Genomic DNA, 20,504 nt, shown 5'->3' on the forward strand with positions numbered 1-20,504 from the left:
TGCTCCTTAGGGGCCTTCCCGGCCGGAGCCGCCTCTCTGTGGTGCGTAGCTGCTGTCCCAGGGCGGTCGGCACGGGCGAGGGACGTTCCCGCCGTCCCATACCTGTCCCCGGGTGACACTCGAGCACCGCGGGCGGTGGCACTCCCAGGCCTGCCTGTTTTGTCCCCTCCGGTCCCGCTCTCCACCGTTGCCGCCTACGCACAGGAACGGGGCGTCCGCCGGGCGCCTCACGGCATCCACACGGCCCGGGCGAACTACGGCTCCCGGCTGTCCCTGCCGGGGCCACGGCCACCGCCGCTGCCCTCGCTCCTTCCTGCTCCTGCCCGGTTCCGGCCGTGCCGCCCCGCCTTTCCGCTTCCTGGCGCGGCGCTTCCAGCCGGGAGAGGCGGCAGCGCCAGGTACCGCCGCGGGCCTCCGGGCCCTGCGTGCCGCAGGGACTGCTCAGTGCAGCCGGTCGGGTCAGGTCTGTGTGGGGGAGTGCCGCGCTCAGCTACTGCTTTAGCTTCGAGATGAGCGAGGGCTGATTGTCCTGCTGTGTACTTAAAAGCAAAATTACCTAACTATTTAAAATGCATTCTTCCTAGTTCTCCAGATGGCTTCTTTTAGGTGGAAGAGAAAGATTGGTGAGAAGGTCTCAAAAGCTACTTCTCAGCAGTTCGAAGCAGAAGCTGCGGATGACAAGGATCTGGGTGACGATGATGATGCTACCTGGGTGCTCGCAGCTAAGAGGAGAAAGGAAGTTCTCTTAGAAGATTGTGTAAGGAAAAGTAAGGAGCTCAAGGATGAAGGTGCAAATTTGGCTGAAAATAGGAGGTACTAATGTCGTCTTACTCTTTTTTCATTGACTGAAAAGCTGCTTCATGATATTTTAATCTTTTCTCTAAACACTAGTAATTTCCTAGTATCTGCATTGATAGTTTCCATAATTTGAAAAGTGATAATTTCTTTCATTTTGCCCTTACTGTCTGGTACTAAATAAGTTTTTGTTTTTGGTGGTGTTGTCAGTTGTGAAACAAAGTATATATTCCATTCTTATTTTTGCATGTTCTCATAACAGCAACAGCGAAGATTGCCACTTGGGGCATAGTGATCATGAGATTTTAGAGTTCTCTATATTTGGTGAAATTAGGGGGAACGTCAGTAAGACTATTACATTGGACTTCTGGAGCGCAAAGTTTGGCCTCTTTAGGAGACTTATCAGAGAGTTCCTTGGGAAGAAGCCCTTAAAAACAAAGGAGCCCAGGAAAGGTGACCATGCTTCAAAACAGAGATCTTGAGGACACAGGAACAGGCTGTCCCTGTGTGCTGAAAGATGAGCTGATGAGGCAGACATCCAGGCTGGATGGGAACTTAGGAATTAGAATTAATAATATTCCTAGGGATATAAAAATATCATCTTTGGAAGGTGGGTCAAGTCTCTCTCTCAGGAAGTATTTAAGGGGCTTGCTAGGGGGTGTAGAAAAAAAAATAGGCAGGTCAAAGCTCAGTTTGAACTTAATTTGGCAGCTTTTGTAAAGGATAATAAAAAAAGTTTTTACAAATATATTAATGGCAAAAAGGAAGGGTAAGACCATCCTTTGTTCTCCACTGGATGTGGGAGGGAACTTTGTTACTGCAGGTGAGGAGAAGGCAGAGGTGCTTAGCACCTTCTTTGCTTCAGTCTTTAGTGGGAAGACGGCTTGTCCTCAGGACAACTGTCCTCCTGGGCTGGTAGATGGTGTCAGGGAGCAGAATGGTCCTCCTGTTGTCCTGGAGGAGGCAGTCAGAGAACTGCTGAGCTGCTTGGATGTTGATAAATCTGTGAGACCAGATGGGATCCATCCCAGGGTGATGTGGGAGCTGGCAGATGAGCTTGCAAAGCTGCTCTCCCTAATTTACCAACAGTCCTGCCTCACTGGTGAGGTTCCAGATATCTGGAAGCTGGACAGAGTGATGCCCATTCACAAAAAAAGAGTTTGAAGGAGGATCCTGGTAATTATAGATCTGTTAACCTCACCTCAGTAGGTGGTAAGGTGATGGAGCAGTTTATATTGAGTGTGATCATGCAGCACTTATGGGATGGCCAGGGCATCAGACCAGCCAGCATGGGTTTAGGAGGGCTAGGTTGTGTTTGACCAACCTGGTCTCCTTTTATGGCCAGGTGAGCTGCCTGGTGGGTGTTGTCTATTTGGACTTCAGCAAGGCCTTTGACACTGTCTCCCACAGCACACTCCTGGAAAAGCTGGCAGCCCACGCCTTGGACAGGAGCACTCTGTGCTGGGTTAGGAACTGGCTGGATGAGCCCAGAGAACGATGGTGAATGGTGCTGCAGCCAGCTGGCCTGGAGAAGAGGAGACTCAGGGGTGACCTTATCACTCTCTACCACTCCCTGAAAGGTGGCTGTGGTCAGGTGGGGGTTTGGTCTCTTTCTCCAGGCAGCACTGACAGAACCAGAGGACACAGTCTTAAGCTGCACCAAGGGAAATGTAGGTTGGATATTAGGAAAAAGTTTTTTATGGAAAGAATGATAAAGTACTGAAATGGTCTGCCCAGGGAGGTGGTGGAGTCACCATCCCTGCATGTATTTATGTGGCACTTGGTGGCATGGTTTAGTCAAGGTGTTGGGGCATGGGTTGGACTCGATGATCTTGAAGGTCTCTTCCAACCCAGTGATTCTGTGATTACAGAGGTTGAAAGATGAAAACTGACTGGATCTGAAAGCTGAAAGGGTAAATAGGATGCAGGGTGATAAGCCATACTATAAGTAACACTTTAGCCACTCTGGAAGATGTCTTTTTTCCCTTACTGAGAGTAAGCCTAGTGTCCTGTGCACAGTGTCCAGGCCAATACTGCCAAGCAGCTAATGCACTGCTAATCTGCCTAGTGCTTTGTGAAGTTAGGTACAGAGAACTGCTGTGAGTGCCCTCTGAGTACTGGGAGTTTGCCAGTTCTGGAAGGATATTGCAAGAGTGATTCCATTGTCTTCTTTTGGTTCAAGCATAAAGTCCTTTTGGAGTTGAGGTGTGTTAGAAGAGGGAGAGGTGGACTGTAAATTGTGCATCAGCTAGATAATTTGGCCAGATCTTCACTGGAGGGGGAAGAAACAGTTCTGAGAACAGTCCCTTTAAAATCTTCAGAGTTCTTTGACATGTGAATTTTTATCCTTCCTTTACTTTTAAGAGCATCTTTATTGTCCCAGATCAGAGATATTATTTTCCTGGTAGAAATATTACCAAGATGTCAGCAGTTGCTCCTGTGCTGCTAAACTTTTTGTCTTCAGAAGTATCATACTAAAAAAAGTGTTTCCTGGGTGATGTGGAAGAGAGAACAACTTGGAAGTTTAATGCAGGCAAGTTTATATATCATAATAAACATACTGTGAGTATGATTGGGTCTGATTTTAAAAAAAGTAATAAAGAAATACAAAATCTCTCTGAGAAAAGGCTTATTTTCAAATATTTAAATACAGTTTCCTCTTTTAACTAGTCTTTTAACAGTTCCCTCTTTTAAATAGTGACACTGTTCAGTGAGTGACTTCAGTTGACTCTTTTGTGTTCCTGAGGCATGTAATTTCTGAATAAAATTTTGAAGCCTTTTCAAGTTGAGTTTAAATTAAAACCAAGTTAAACTTAATAAGTTTTAAGCATTCTGCCATTGTATTAATCAATAGATTTCATGCAGTAGTTGCATAAGTGGGTTTCATTAATGTTAATAATTGAAAACTCAGAATGTACAAATTAGTAGTCAATTAACATCTCTGTTTTTAACACCAAAAATAAATCACAGATTGGTCTACATAAGATAGATCTAATCTATCTTTTTAGGAATACAGAGATTGCTAAATATTTTTATCTAATCTTGAATCCTTAGTACATCCTGTACTTATGTATATAAAACGGATTGATTTTTTTTTATTTCTGTCTTCAGTTATACATATGCCTTCCTTGTATTTAACTTTGGATGTTGTCTATCTTTTCTCTATGTTCTTTTTTGGTTTTTTTGGTGTATTTTTTAAAGTGCAGTAAGTCTCTTGACAGAGAGAGTGGCAGATATTCTGTTGTAGATGTGGTTTAGGTTGGGGGCATACTGAACAGCAGGTAATTTTTGATGCTTTTGGTATCTTCACTTGGTCTTAAAAACTGAGTTCTCCATTACGTGTCAGTTAGAAAACAGAACTGCTGAGAAAGTCTCAATGGCTTACAATAGGTATGCTAAAGAAATTACCATTCATAACTGAGGCTCAACAGAAATTCCCACTTGAACTTAGAGTTTCCATCTGTTACTCCAGCACACCCTACAGTTCAGGCAGTGAAGGTGCTGTTGGGGTACATAACTTTCAGACAGATTTTCTCTTTAAAAAAAAAATTCACATAGGTTTTACTCTTTCTGACAGAAGGTGGTTGCTGTGATTGTGTTCAGGCCTACACCACGTAGGTTTATTTCTTGAAATACGCATTTGTGCAGCAAAAGCAGGCTCATGTAAATAATTATATACTTAAGGTGGATTGTGTCCTGAAATATCAGAGTGTGCTAATAGTTAAAAAAATATGTGTGTTGGATTGTGTAGTGTTCTAGAAGAAAAGCAAAGACCTAGCACTAGAAAGTAACAAAGGTTGGTTCTTGGTTGGTGTTACTTGTGGAGTGAAGGGGATCCTAGAAGAAAAACTTGTGAAGAAGTAGGGGACGGAAAAAAAGAAAGAATGAAAGTAATAAATTAATTTCTTATGGTGGAGAGACTCTGAGGTAACTTGCATGGCAGAAATTAATAGAATGAATTTTATAAGCAGACCCACTATTACTTAGCTAGAATAGTCATTACCACATTTATGTTTTATTAGTCTGCTCAGCTTACTTTTTGGGTAAGGGGAGGCAGTGATGGTGTTACAAGCTCCACCATGGTTCTGTTATTGTCTGTGAACACCATAAAGCCTGTTTGTGTGGAAAAGTGAGATCTCAGTTTGGTGTTTCACTGGGTTCTCAGTGCTTCTCTGGGGGAGGGAATAATGAATGAGATTCTCAGGCACCAGAATTTATGCAGCCTGTGTTATTTGCTGTCAAAGTTGGGAGTAGCAGTGGGGGAATGTTTGGGAAGTGGTGAAAACCCTCTGTGGGTTTTCAGCTTTCATGGAACTGTTTGAGGAGTATTTGTATCTGCTGTAATGTGTGTGTGCGTGAACCTAGTAAGCTGAGACAGACAAACAGAATAAAAACAGTGATGAAGATGACAGTTTCTGATCCGTATTTTGCATTTTTTGTGAGATGGAAGAAAGATTAAGAGTCTACCAGAAAGATGTGTTAAACTAAGCTGATCATCACAGTGGGGGTGTTACTGTGAAAAACACTGTTAAGGAGATTCTGACCTAGAAATTTGATAAGTAGGCAGTGTTGAAGGCGGCTTGTAAATTGATTCTCTTTTCAGAGCAGCAAGAAAAGGCAGATGTGTGGAAGAAGTATCACATTTGTATGCTCTTTTGATGTGTGAGAAGGAGCAGGGAAACAAATATATACAAACATACACACAGTCTTTTGGGAACAGGCACATGGGGCTGTTCTTTAGGCTGTCATGTGCAGGGCAGAGAGGCGGCCTTTGATGATCCCTGTGGATCCCTTCCAACAGGGTATTCTGTGATTTCTATAAACAGAGTATTGTCTGTTGGTGGAAAGTATGGAGAATATTCTAGAGGACACTTTTTTTCCTTATAGGAAACTTGAAATACTGGTGAATTATCCATCTTGAGACACCAAGTATGGATGTGCGCACATACACTGGAGTTAAAAAAAAAGACAATTTTTTTTGGTGTTGGTAGTCCTACACTGTTTGAAATCCAATGTAAGTTCACATGTTCTGCCTTAGTATTTTGAACACAGGAACTTGCAATTGCAGTGTTATTTGACTGGGAGGGAGGAAAGCCTTTGGCTCTGGCCACATGGTTAAGAAATGGTTGAGGTGCAGGTAAACAGTGAAGTATGATGTCCTTAAACACATGGCATGTGGGAGCTAAAAGCAGGAAGAAAAACTTGTGTCAGACTTGTGTCCTCAGTGTGACTGGGTTGCCTGTCCTGCAGTGGCTCTGCAAATGTCCCTGTGCTGTTCTCAAGCCTCAGACTTCTGTAGCTGCCCAGCAAGTGGCGATAGAACTCTTCTCCAGTGCCCTGAAGAGGTGCAGGATTTCTGTTGGAAATAGACGCTGCCGGATTAAAATTCTCAATGTTTTGTGGGGGTTTTTTTTCAGTTTTGTCAAATACAAGTTAATACTGCTCTCACTTCTGATGACGTTTATTGTGCTAAAAAAGTAAAAATTTCCATCTTGATTGGGAAGGTCATGTTTTCAGCTGGAACACTCCTGCATTAGAGCTTCCTCTATATTAAAAAAACTTCTTTCACTTTGTCATTTGGTGCCTACATTAGACTGATTAATAATATTTTACTTTTTATTTCCCTTAGCTTTTGCAATAGCAAATTAAACAAGGACACGTCAAAGTGCAGTGACTAGACCAGGTAGCAGGCCAGTTTTCATGAAACTGTTTACTTTTCTAGAGGGATTAATTTTTTTAGAATTGCTTAATTTTCTAATCTTGAAAAGAACGGAATTTTTCTGAAGGGTCATTTTTTCCACATTTCAGCAGCTGAGATTTTTCTCTGATGTGAATGCCAGCATGACTCCCAGATGTGTAGTTAGTGATTCTTTAGCTATATACACTATAATTGAGTTTGTTTTTCTCACTAGACATTGTAGGTTGTCAGATGATGAGGCACACACCTTTAGAAAGTATGCTTAGTGTAGTGGTAATTTATGTATTTACTGAAAAAATATGTCTGTCAGGTGGAGCAGATTTTAGCAGTTGCATTTGTTCCATTTACCCATGTGTTTTCGGTTTAGATTATGGTAAGTACTTGATTAAAAATTAGTTATGAATAATAAAATTGTTTTCAGATTATATTACTAATTCATTTTGATGTAACTAAGATGGCAAAGGATAGACATCATTGTGTTGAAATTGCCTTTCAAGTTTCAGTCAATAAAACTGATGGTACTTACATAATACCGTGTTAATAAAGAGGTTTCCCAGAAGATCCCAGCAGCTGTTTTTGGCAAAAACATTTCATCAGTTTAATCAGCTGAGTTACATTACAGAGTAGCCTAGAAAAAAGAGGTTGTGTTTGAGAGAAGAGGAATCCAGGGAGAGCAGGTAGCATTTGTTTCAAGTTTTCTCTCTAAACTCAATAGGAGTTTTTCCTGATGAAATCATGAAAAGGTAAATAAGAGTGCTATGTGGAGATGTAGGCAGCCCCTGACAAAATCCAGATCTAAAATGGAAATTTACAAGAGGTGAGGGCAGAGTTGTGTGAGCCACTTGTGTGTCTGAGTATGCAGGGGCAGGGATGAAACCACAGCCTGTGTGGAGTTGAGTCTGGGGAGGGATGTGAAGGGCAGCAAGAAGAAAGGCTTGTACAGATGTATCAGCAACAGAAGGAAAACAAGGAAGAATCTGGGTCTTCTACTGGCAGGGGTGGAGAATCTAGTGACAAAGGATGCAGAGCAAGCACTCACTGTCTACTTTGCCTTAGTCCTTGCTGTGTTTCGTTCAGGAGCCCCACGTCCAACTGATGACAGGGAAAGTCTGGATCAAGGAAGACTTACCCTTTGTGAGTCAGACTAAAATATTTAGATAAACCTGATGTATAGAAGTTCATGGTACCTGATGGGGTCCATCTCAGAGTACTGCAGGAGCTGTTTGGTGTCATCACAAAGAATCTGCAACTGTACTTGAAAGGTTTTGACAACAGGGCATGGTTCCTGGGAGCTGGCAGACTGATGGAGAATGGTGTTGATACTGCGCTTTGAGGAGCTGATTGGATTAGATGATCTCTGGAGTTTCATTCCATTCTTGGCCTTTTTGTAGGTATATCCCATTAAAACTTCAGAATTTATAACACAGAAGGTAGCTCCTGTGGCTTTTTAAATTTGGATTCACCAGTACAGGTATCTTTGGTGGAATACTTTCGGTGAGGAAACAAATTAAAAAAACTGGACTGCCTTCTTACCATCTCTGCTAACTGATCTCATTTAAAGCAAATATGTGTTTTAAATTTAAAAAATTAGAAGGATTGATTCAGTAGATAGTCTAAGAGTCTATGAACTTTTAGTGTCTGGCTTCAAGAATAAAGTCTTAAGTTTCTGTTTGGCTGCTGTTAAAGTATATTGGCAGCGTTGACTCTTTCATCAGAGTAATCTAAAAGCCCTACAGAGTTTGGATTTTTATGATTAGGTGTAGGAGAAATTGCTGGAAAATGCTTATAATGAAACCTGAAGTATGTAGTAAGTACTTATGCCTACTATTCTTTGTAGGCTGAAAATAACTGTTTAGTATGAGTTTGGATGTAATTTACATACCAGGTACAATTAGCTATTATATGTAATGCTTACATCCTTCAGAGTGAATTACCAATATCAGTGTTCTGCAGACAAAATGAAAAGTTTTAACATCAGTAATTATTTGATTGAGAGTTTTCTTGGGTCAGTCATGCAAAAGTGCAGAGAACATAAGTAGGTTTCACACTGTAAGTCAAATTATACACAGTAAATGGAGGCTTGATAAAAACTGTCAGGAGTTCTAGTCAAAGTAGACTTTGGTCACTTTTTAAAGTTCTTCTGTGCTTAGCATTAGTGTCTATATTGTATCTATATAAAACTTCCTAACTGTTACACTTCCTTGGCAATGCTGTACACATGATATGCTACTAAAGAGACAAAGGGTGTGTAAGCTGGAAGTCCTGGGTGCAGAACACATGAGCTGAAACAGAAAAGACTGAACAAGTACAGACTTTGTACCTTTGTTTTTTGGAGAAAGCATGTTATGGCTTCTCTCTTATTAGTCAGAATGTATGGATTTTTTTCAGGCCTCATAACCTTTCTACAGAATTAAAAAAGTGCAGAGAGTGTTTTGCAGTGTGTAAAACCGTCCTGTAAGCTGTTGTGTAAAGTAAGACATTCATTATTTTGTCTAAGTTAATTTTTATTGCTAGCCTTATTTTGTTCATCACTTACTGATAGAGTTGCTGCTTCCTGGTGATGCATCTAGCTGGCCCCTTTCATTGAGAAGGAAGTTCTTTGCAGACTGCCTGAGTAGTTATTCGTGTTTAAGTTGTAATTTATCTTTAAATTAGCTATTTTCTTTTCGTTCTGGGAAATGTTATTTTCCAACATCTGGTTATTATTTGTCAAAGCAGGAGTTCAGTTATGAAATTATTACTAATTTAGTGCAGATTTTTCTCAGAGTGAGTGCAAGAATTGTAGATTATTTAAGCTGTACCCAGAGTTTGAATAGTTTTGAGAGTATTTTTTTGTTAGAATTGTTTTTCCTTGAGGATATTGAAATGTGACACCATACTAGCCATCTGTATTTCAATGTGTGCATATTTCTGTATGTATGTATTTGTAAACAGAAGCAGAAGGAATATTCCAGCTGTAGACTGTAGAATCATTTATATATGTCTTTATAGATATATTTATATTTTTATTCAGAGAAAGTATAATTTATTTGGAGCCTATGTATGATCCTGTATAGCTTAGGCAGTTGTTGTCAGCCAGGACAAGAATCAGTATTCATTCTAGGTCTCTTCACAGTGTGAGGAGAAAGAGGTACAGCCTGTGTGGTGACTGTAAACACCTCAGGTGAGGTACCTAAACACAGGTGAGGGCGTGAAAGGAATTGGGCTTATCAGTGCTTTTTTGGAGGTGAAGGAAGGGTAATTTGTGTTACCTGCCTTTGTCTAGAGGATCTGTTCCTTCTATGCATGAAATGTAATTTACAGAATTTTATAAATGAAAAGCTGTGTTTTTTCACTGGATATGTCTTGTGCAGTGTTTTTTTAAAGCAAATTCTTCAAAAATATGTCTGTTTACTTAACATTTCTCCTCATACTTAAATATGTAGAGAATGCTGCTGGAACCAAAGAAGCATTAAAAAAAGGTTCTTACGTGTTTCATCAGTGTGTATTGATTTTTCATGTATATGTTAATGTCTCCGTGTAAAGTATTCATTCTATTTTCTATCCTTTCTCTAGATATACGAATGAATACTTGTCTCAGATTTTTATAGGTAGTAACTAATAGTTTCTAGATTTTAACATTACTTGCTGGTCCTCTTGTTTTGTCCCATTCCTAGCATGCTTTCCTTTTGTTTATGACCCAGTAGGACAGTTACATCTAATCCCAGAATATCTCTGTGGTACTTCTTAACTATATCACACACCAGACTGTAAATAAATTACATAAAAATATAAATATTGATATTGCATTACTTTTATTTTTGTTACTCATTATGATAATATTCTGCATTTAATTTTTATCTCTCACATCATAGCTGTGCTTGAAAAATTAAAATGTGTTAATATACATGGGCTGGCATATTTCTAGCCTTGTACAGTATACAAAAGTGGAGTAATTAACTCTACAGTTTTTTACTTAATTTGTCTGGCAGTCTGATTTTCCTTGAATCTCGTGTTTATATCCACCTGCCAGTTTTTGAGATGTTTTGCCGCATGAACTTTTACAACCTTCTGCTACATACGAGGGACAATGAGTGTACCTAGCAGAGCGCTACTGGCGCAATTTTTTTTCTCTTCCCAAGTGCTGTGTTGAGGTGAAGTGCTTCAGTGTGAGTGTATCTGACAGCTGGCTTGATTTCTGAAACTGTCTTCATTCCTTTTCTCTTCCTGCATGTTAGTGGAATAAACTGCCAGAGACAGGGATAGTCTTTTAAAATGGGTGACTTGGTGGGAGTAAAGCCAGCACTACTGCCATCCTGCAAAAATCAATTTATGCTAGCAGGTCGGTGTTGGTAGATGGCAAGTAGAGGTTCGTGTGAGTTCTTGGATGCAAAAGTCTACCTGTCAGGTTAAAGAACATGTTTGAGCTTAGAGATTTTGCTATAACCTCAGTTAGAAATTCTAATGATGCAGCTTTTAAATGTAGGCATTTATATTATTTATATGGCTAGCATAGTACAATTTAGCAAAACCTAGTAATTTACATTAATAATCTAAGCAGTTTTTATAGAGAAATACAAACTGAGGCCTTTTGCACTTCCTTCATAGAGTCCCCTGCATTAATTATATCATGTATTATAACATGGATACTGTAAAATGTGGTCATATCTTTTTTTTAAGTGATGGTTTTGTTATTTGGCTTTTTGTTCAGATCTAGTGTTAAATACATGAAATTGGTTTTACTTGAATAATGAGACTTTTGTGTTTAGAAATATTTTTTTCTTAATATTATTTCTCTTCATAGGGGAAGCAGTAGGGAAAAAAATTAAGTGGTTTCCTAATTTAATAACTTTGGCCAGTTGCTCTTTAAGTCTAGTTACTGTTGCTGACAAAGATAATATCCCCCTCCACTGCCCTTGTTTTAACTGTCTCTCTCATTCATGGAATTTAATTTTGAAATAGTAATTTAGTATCTCTTGCCCAGTCCTTACTGAACATGATGTGTACTCATTGTCAGTATCTTCCAAAATTAAAATGTACTGATTTTAAAGGATTGTAATTGCCCATTTGGTTCAGTGTTTTTCTACAGAAGCAGGATATTGCAGTGTACTTTGTTATAAGGTCTTGGTTCCTGTACACATGTCAGCTTGTTTTATAGTTCCCTAAATGTCCTCCATATCCTGTGGCATATTGTGAAAGTATCCCTAAACTAAAAATGATGCTTGGCAGTAAAGACTTAGAATCAAAACTCTCTATCAACATCTTGTTCAGCCAAGTCTTTTGAAGGGTTAACTCAAAAAGCAAATGGGGAAAATTGAGAGTGGTGTATTCTCAGTTTACATTGTAGAAATATTTGATGTTGTTAATGAGTTGACTTCATAACATTAACTACTACCACAAGAATGACTGCTTGGAAGGGTCCTGTAAAGTAACATGTGGACATCAAATTTATAGAAATATAATTTATTGTGTATCTTGACTTCCTCTGTTGTTTTTTGTCCTATTGATTTATTTATGTGGCAGTTAACAATGCAGTAATTTTGTAGACAGTTGTTAAATAATGTCAGGGCTGAGCTAATCAAAAGCCAGGGTGGTGTGTGCCTTCTCCCTGGCTTTGGTTGATGGAAGTACCTGGTCAAAGATTGCAGTTCTACCACTGGATAAACTGATCTGACTTGGGGGTCAATGTGACCCAGTTCTGCTGCTCTTTCGTTTCCACTACTTTGCCATGGTCCCATTTTTTTTTTGTTTTTACCCTGGGGGAAGCCAACTCAAAGTACCAGTTAGTCACAGCACTGCAGAGAAAGCCTGGCTGGAAAACAGTCTCTTTCTGGTTGCTGCTTCTGATCTGGTTCCTAAATGCTTTTGACAAAAGAGCCAGAAAAATGGGAGTGAGTGGCCAAACAGCAGGGGAAGAGGAGAGAAGTTATTTCATTTATGCTATTATGTTGTCTAGCTGTTGTCTGTGTTACGTTGCTGTATTGCCCATAAAATTTGTAATTGTTATCTGTGAATTTGTTTGCACTTGTTACACTTACAAAACACTCATCTGTTTTCAAATGAGTCTAACTTCCATAGTTAGATTGTGAACAAACTACTTCTAATTCCCTAAAGTCCCTAAATAGGGATTTTACTAGCAGTTTTCCAGAATTTTAGCAGTACAAACTAAAGTACACTTTTTTGATGTGGGGTGGGTGCAGAGAGAGTCCTAACATGACAATATGTTAAAATACATTGTCAGGTACTCTGGTAAATCATCTGATCCGTATGAAATTGGTGATAGACATTGTGTTTTTTTCTTAGTGGTAATTTGGGTGACCAGTACATTTGTCCTGGTCTCATAGAGAAGACTCAGTATTTACAGTATCATCCTCAATTTTATACTGTTGTTTCTAAATTCTGAAATTCAGATGTTTTAGACAGGAACCATACCTTGCCACCTATGAATGCTGTCCAGTACACTCGTAACATATTGTGAAAGAGGTAGTGCAAGCCTCCTCTCTTTCTTTTTATTCCTTTTGTTTTTATGAAGAAGTGAAGTTTGCTATTTTGCAGTCAGTTCAAACTAATTAATAATTTTTACAGGCTGCCATTCTTATAACAAATTGGATATATTTTCGTGCCAGTCTCTGGAGTTTTACTGGCTCTAGCAACTAAATGACAAGTATTAAAGCAATTTTTTGCTTTCATAAATTTTATTAAAGCAAATAATAAAAACATAATAAAACCAAATTTTATTATGTTTTGTCTTTGACCTGTCATCTGGCAGTAGAAATCCAATGTAGTAGACCATGCATGGCTTAAGCTTTTTGTCTTTGGCAAAAATTAGGAAACTACATTTAAACAAAATGCACTTCATAGTTGTGGGTTTTTTTCAGCAACAGTCTTTGGATAAGAGATCTTGGCAGTGAATAATGGATTGAATTCAGCTGGCTCCACAGTCCTGTTTTTACTGTTAAAAATAGGAGACACCTGTTAAATATGTTGAATAGCACAGACTTATGAAAGGAGTCTGCAGCCTGGACTTCTCTGCAGTAAGCTGTATTTGTCTGGAAGATTTAATACAAACTTTTCTTTTCCTGGGAATTGGCTCTTGTGACAATAAATCCGCCTTCAGTGAATTTGGATGTTGACATAGATGTTTTATGTTGGTTTTATTCTAGGCTGTGAGTGAAAGTCATCTGTTTGCCAGAAGGTTAACCTTTCCTGGTGTTGCTCACATAATTTATTTTCCTGGATATATTTGAAATATTGTATATTTTAAAATAGATTTAAACTGTCATTCAGTTAAGTGTCATTCCGTTAAGTGTTCCAATTTCCACTCCTCAAAGAGCATTTCTGATTGTAATTTGATTAATATTTACTGAGACCTCAAAAAGAACTGAAATAGAGGCTTGATAACGAAAAGGTGTACATATAGCATTCTATGGGTAGGATCACATGCTGAGATTGAAATGAAAATTTTCTAGTCCAGAAAATAAATTTTGTTTTAGTCAGTGCCTGCTACACTATCTTCCTGTTGCTGTCAAATTAGAAAGTTTTTTTGCAGAGCTCTGAGTATGAAAGTGATAGGATGCTGTTTCCTAAAATGCATTTTTTTATAATGCATTTAGTTTCATTACCATCACAACAGCTGTTTTGATTGATGAAGTAATTCTGCCATGTGATTCCAGTATAACACTCTCCAGTGCAGTTCTCCAAATGGAGAACTACACCAGGGAGCTGCCTGGTACTTTAAAACAAACTGTTGGACAGGTCATAACCTTGATTAGGCTGTTGATTTGCTTCAAGGAACCAGAGCTTTTAAACTGGATCAAAGCAGGGACAGGAAAGTAAACTGAGGTAGGTGAGGAGAGTGCAGAACAACTTTTAAGGACTTACCAGAAGGTTGAGGAGTTGTTGGAAAACATTTGCCTTTCAGAAATATGGCAGAATTCTGATAATTCTTGATATTGTGGGTGGAATTGAATGAGTAAGATTTCAGAAATTACATATTTTTGTAACTGATTTCTTTTGTGAGAGAAGAAAAGAGATTATTTTTCTCCCTTTTCCAAAGTGAGAAGGGAATTGTAAGCAATATTGGAAAAAATTTAGAAGTGCTGTTGGTATAAAGAAAAAAGGAAATTGATACTAAAATTGAACAAAAATAATTAAAATGTCCTAATTAATTTGCGGAATTGCTGTAATAAAAACTAAGGAAGTTTTATACAAATTAATGGTATTATTACATTAAACGTTGTGTAAGTATGAAAAATCTTTAACCTGGTCCTTTTTCTCTGCGTAATTTGTTGGTTTTTATTTAATTTAACTGATTGGGAGGGTTAGTTTTGGTCTTTATTCTGATAATGAATTGAGATTGAGAGAGAAAAATCATAAATATTGAGGAAAACTGGGAAAAAACCACCAAGGTATGGTGTTTCAGTTAAGGAACATTCATTGGTGCTGTTAGAGTTTGTAGAGTCATAAATTCAGGAAAAGTAATTGTAGAGATAGACTTTTGTAAGTCGACTTAAGTATGTTCATTTTATCAGTGCAATCAACCTCACGTGTAAAGAGTATGTGTTAAAGGGCATATTTTTATAATTGAGACACAGGTCTGTTGTCCAGAATGCAGGAAGCTATGAAGCTTTGCTTCCTTTTTGGTGTTTTTTTTTCCCAGAAGGGAAAAAAAACCATTTTCACAGCAATCTTTTGTCTGTTGCCCTCTTTGCTTTCTTGAAAGTGTCTTGTGAATCTCTTGGTGGTACTATCTTTCAGAACTCAAAATATTCCTTGTAGATGTTTCCTGCTAGGTGGAACATAGGATTTGAGTCATAAATTAAGACTAAGAGGGAGAATGGATTTTACGAGTTAGAATTCAGAAGCATGGGATAATCTGAACAAGTCACTGAAGTATTCCTATCCAGTAGTCAGTGCAGATAAAAACATCTGATATGTTAATCTTCTGTTGAATCTTTAATGTTTTATTTTGCATTGCATGCTGTACTGTGGAAAAAACATTGAAATAGATAGTTCCAACAGTTCTTGCTGTTCCTCTTTTGACAGGCATTGCTTTATTGTGCAAAATGACAGTGCGAGCCAAAACCATCAGCCTGAATGGTTCCTGTGAGGTTGCATTTCAGTAGGAACAGCATTATAAGTGATTTGTCAGCTCTGCCATGGGTCTTGAAGCACAAACGTGACTCATCTGACCCTTTGTAGAGCATTTGTGTCTAGTGACACTGAAGGCCACCGCTCCTTGCTGTGGTAGTGCTGGTAGTGAAAAGTTGCTGCTCTTCTTGCCACTTCCATGTGGATGAATTCTTGGTTATTGTGAGATTTAGAACTGTGATAGTTTCCTTAATTCTAGGTAATGACACCCAGTATCCATACAGTCTGTATATCTATGTATATTATGTCCTTGCAGATAGATTGTTCTGTTCATTAGACATCTATATTTTACTTATTTCAGGAGACTTCATGGCTATTGCTGACTAGTACTTTGTAGTCATTTGAAATCATTACTCTCTAGTAGTTTCAGCTGTGTGGGAGGTTTATAGAGCACCTGCCTACTTAACTTAGTGGAATTTTAATGAAAAAATAAAATTGCCTTTCAAGTATGAAAATACATTAGAGAAGTATACATTTCCCTTATCTTTGTATTTTTGTCTTTGTCTATAACTTCTTGTCTTTATTATTCGTCAGAAAATATTGTAAAGTGGCTGTAAGTAATAGAAAAAAAGAAAATGAAGCAAAATTACATTATTTAACACAGATAACAAAAGCATGTCAACTAGGTGAAATGGAACTGATCAGATTAATATATGAGCAGACTGTTGTTTTCTTGAATCATCTCTCCCAAAATATTTTGTAATGTTAATACCCTATGTTGAACATCATAATTTGGCAGTAAACAATTTTGAGAAAGATAGAGGAATGCTGGTGTTTTAAGCCCAGCATTTATTTTATTGACTTGAAGCCTTAATTTCTATGTCAGATTTCTGAGAAGTGTTAGGATCATAATGTTAAGTAAGTGAGAACTGCCTGCTATCTGTGGACAAATAATTAAAAGCTTAAAAGGAATAAATATCTTCACAGCTAACAGCAAAAGAATTGACACCTATCATTATGGCATCTACTACTGTGTGTCTAAAGGGTATCTGAACAAGTGATTCTCAAGACCAGAATATTGCTTCAAAGGCAGCATAACAGTTCTTTCCTTCTTGCTGCTTTCAGAGGAACTGCAGTTGAAAATATTTTGAAGAACTAAAGCTTTCTATTTAGAATTTCATTCCAGCAATAAAAATGTGTTACTTCTCTGTGAATAGTTAAAATACTACAGCTACTGCAATGTCTAATACTTGATTTATATTAATTTGCAGCTTCTGTTTAGAATACTACAATAGTGAACTGATTTTACTGAAACAATACAATTGATTCTAGTTTGAAGCTTGCAGGGTTAGGATAGTCAGTTCTTACTGCTTAGATAATGAAAATAGCAGGTTGAGGTGTAATAAAAATTGATTTCCTTCTTGTATTTTCATGCTGCTCCTGTTTGTCCCTGTGAATTTGGGCTTCCTACAGAGCTCTAATCTGTGAAATGACTTTCAATACCCAATACTAATTACATTAAATTGCAAGTTTGGTCTTTAACAAAACACTCCACATGTTTATAGATGGTGGGAAAGCATACAGCTTTTAGACCCTGTAGAGGGATTCTTAGGTGTTGTCTTTTTTACTAGCTGTGGTCTAATCTGATACTAATGTTGAACATAAAAGCATTTGTAACTGAATTTTAACTATATGAATGTAATTAATATTTATCCTTTTTAATGTTTGTAAATGAACACTATTTATACAATGTACTAACTGCGTGAGAATATTTCTCAGTGGTGTGGAATGTCTGGACAATTGCTGTTCTTAAGCACTCTAATATGACTTCCAGTATGTGCATATAGCTGTTGTTTCCTCTGTATCAGCAAGTCTGTTGTTAGCACTGCCTTTCTAAATAGAAAACAGATATGTACCTAACTTGCAGCTATAGATATTGGAGAAATACAGATAAAAGGTTTGCCTCTCTATAGAGAAGTTCTTGAATGTTGCGTGCTATCTGGTGGATTAAGATATTTCCTTGTGCATTTTTACACATCTTTGTGTTCTATTTTGTAATTGACAGTTTAGCGTTAATAGAATACAGGCAGAAATGGATTATTTCTTTTGTCTTGTCCTGAAGGTCAAACATTTATCCATACTGCACCTTCAGATTTTTACATGGTAAAAACCTAAATACTTCTCACCACAGTCTGTCTGTTAATAATTCTATAGTTAAGCAGGTATCCAGTCAATGACAGTAGTCACTTCTGATTGAAAACTTGTGGTTTCCATGACAAAACTAAACCAGAAAAACCACTACTTAACTGAAAGAAGTGTGATTTCTTGGAGTTGCTGTCCTGCACTCTGAATAATGCTCTGGTGTCTGAGTCAACAGCTTCTAGCAAGACCTTGAGATATTATTCTCACTTAAAAAGTACAGTATCGAGTTCTCAGGACTACTGCAAATGATTAGCAGTGTATTTGTAGCCCTTCTGACAGTCAGCATGATGTAATCTTATTGCAGGTAAGTAAATTCCTCTGTGTTATATAAGTTTTCTATTAAAGCCATATTTTGAGAGAAAAATATGAAGTAGCAGTGCTGAGTCCAGAAAGGATCTGCAGCAAGGCCAGGAACAAAATGTAGAATGTCCAGTATATAGAGTTTTGCATATGACTGGTGTCTTTTAACTAAGATTTTTTTCAGTAATATGCAATTTACTTGTTCTGTTTCCCAGAACAAAAAAGGTTTTTTAAAAGAAAAACATGTGCTTTGAACTTGCTTGTTAACCAACTATATAATTCTCTTCAGTCAGAGCTTAAGTAATGGTGTCATTTTTGAAGACTAAAGACAAGTGTAGGCACATGCATGCATGCTTCCCAAAGCCTCCCTTGGGAACAAAGCCCTGAAATTGCACACACTGATGGCCTGGGAATGAAAATTTGCATTTGTGTTGCAAATTTTCTTGTCTGCTTACAGATAAGCGAGGTATCTGAGTGGGGTGGAGCATGAAATAGTGATTGACCAGGTTGTAAAGAATGGGGGTTGTAAGTCAAAGGCAGCAGAGCCTTCGGCTCACAATTCTGTGTAGAATGTACTTGTGAAAGACATGTTTGCTCACTCCCCATCTCATCTGTATTTGTTGCTTTAATTATTTACTGTAATGTACTCCATTCCTGTGTCTCAAGAAAGTGATTGTGAAAAAGTAACGAGTAAATCATGTTTGAGGAAATTCAGTGTTATTCCTGTGAGAGAGGCCATGTGTCAGAGATTGTACCAGAATCCTGATTCTGTGGCTTTTGCTTTAGGGTACTTGATTTTTTTATATTAACTTGTTTATCTTTCTCCAGTATTGTATTTCACAATTTTTCTTTGACAAAGGTAGTTTCCAAACTGCATTTGCCTATGAGATACAGTGATAGAAATGAGCCATATTTACATTTGTGGCTGGAATTAAAATTAGGAAACTGGTGAGTGGAGCTTACATGAAAAATTTGGTCTTGTAGTTCATTGTCATGGTGGATGGTAATTACTTTTGGCACATGATGAAATGATAATTCCTATCTGCTCTTCTGTGGAAGTCATTGGGAGAGAGAAGTGTCTGAAATACTTGTGTAGCTATTTAATTTTATGGTATGTTCAGCTGATTCACATGTAACAGAGCTGTGTGCTCACTATATAAACCAGATGTATTTTCATTTTGAACACTGCAAGTGTCCAGGTGTTAATGTCCTGGTTTTAAATGGTCTAATGTGTGCAAGAATAGTAACTCTCAATATGTGGGATTTGAAATTATGTGCTTCAGGTATGTTCATGCTGTTTTGCCCCACTGTCAATTCAGAAGAGTTTATCTTCTCAAAGGGTAACTGCAGTGAGTTTGTTTATGTCTCCTTTACTAGTAGTGGGGTAAGACCCACATGTATGGCCTTTGAAGAATTGCATGCACCTCTTGTGTAGCCACATCTAACTGAGACTTTTAAATTAAAACATTTTGTTGAAATGTTTAGTGGATAATAAAACAGCTGTTTTTTTCATGCATAATCACAAGTGACCTTTGACACTATCAGAAAATGGCCATGTTTTTGTGCTGCAGTGAGCATGTTTCACCAATAGTTGTCAGAATTGTCTGACAGAAAATTGGGAAGTTGCTAAAACTTCAGATGAAGCAACGTAGTAAGGTGTACTAATCCTACGACTGTTATCAGGCTATATGTGCTGTGGAAATAAATTTTCTATGTGTGTTTAAGCAAACAACTTCTTGTTGCTCATTTATGAACTGTTCTTCTGTAAATGATTCTACTAAGTGCTGTACATCTCCCTCCTCATCCCCAGCAGAGGAAGTACTTTACTGTGAAAATCTGTGTTCGAGAAATATTAAGTTTTTAAACCATGTTAAACAAAAAAGCCATGTTATGTTCATTCTCCTTTTTCCTTCTTAGTTTCCACATTTACCTGTTTATATCTTTTCTCCCAGAGTCTAGGCCTGCATCATCTCCCAGCTTAAAAAGGGAAGTTTATTCCTGTAATCTACTTCTGCTTTAGTTTTCATTTCTGGTTTTGTGTAGTCTGTATAATTACTTACTAGTGTTCTTTTCCTCTGGTTTCCAACAAATTCTGAATTTGACCCTGCATAGGTTAAAATTGTTCTAGATGGTATTGCTGGTGGCTGCAGACCATTCATGTTCCTCCTCTGTGATCATTTGACAATTAGGCATATTATTTTTAAAATTTGCTGTCCCTTTTTTAGCTTTGTCTGTGTTTTTCCTCATTATCCTGTAACGTTTGATTGTGGGACTATCCATCCAAGTCTAAAAGAAGTCCCAGATCTTAGGTGTCTTCATCTCTTCTCCTGACACTGTATTCCTGTACTCTGCCTCTCTCCTGCGGATAGGTCTCATTTTATCTGAATTTGATACCATCTCCTCTTTTTACTATATTTGCAGATATTTTCAGTGTCATTCT

General features: G+C 37.9%; 1 protein-coding gene across 1 annotated transcript in view; it reads left to right on the plus strand.

Moving 5' to 3' along the window:
- Positions 1 to 375: 375 nt before the first annotated feature.
- Positions 376 to 20,504, plus strand: part of TTC33 (tetratricopeptide repeat domain 33) — a 44,254-nt gene continuing 24,125 nt past the window's right edge. The window contains exons 1-2 of the mRNA XM_058823637.1: positions 376 to 463; positions 585 to 813. Of these exons, the coding sequence (XP_058679620.1) occupies positions 593 to 813 (221 nt within the window). The 5' untranslated portion in view covers positions 376 to 463; positions 585 to 592. The remainder of the gene's footprint in view (positions 464 to 584; positions 814 to 20,504) is intronic.

This window comes from Ammospiza caudacuta, chromosome Z (genome assembly GCF_027887145.1).
Source record: "Ammospiza caudacuta isolate bAmmCau1 chromosome Z, bAmmCau1.pri, whole genome shotgun sequence".
NCBI lineage: Eukaryota > Metazoa > Chordata > Aves > Passeriformes > Passerellidae > Ammospiza > Ammospiza caudacuta.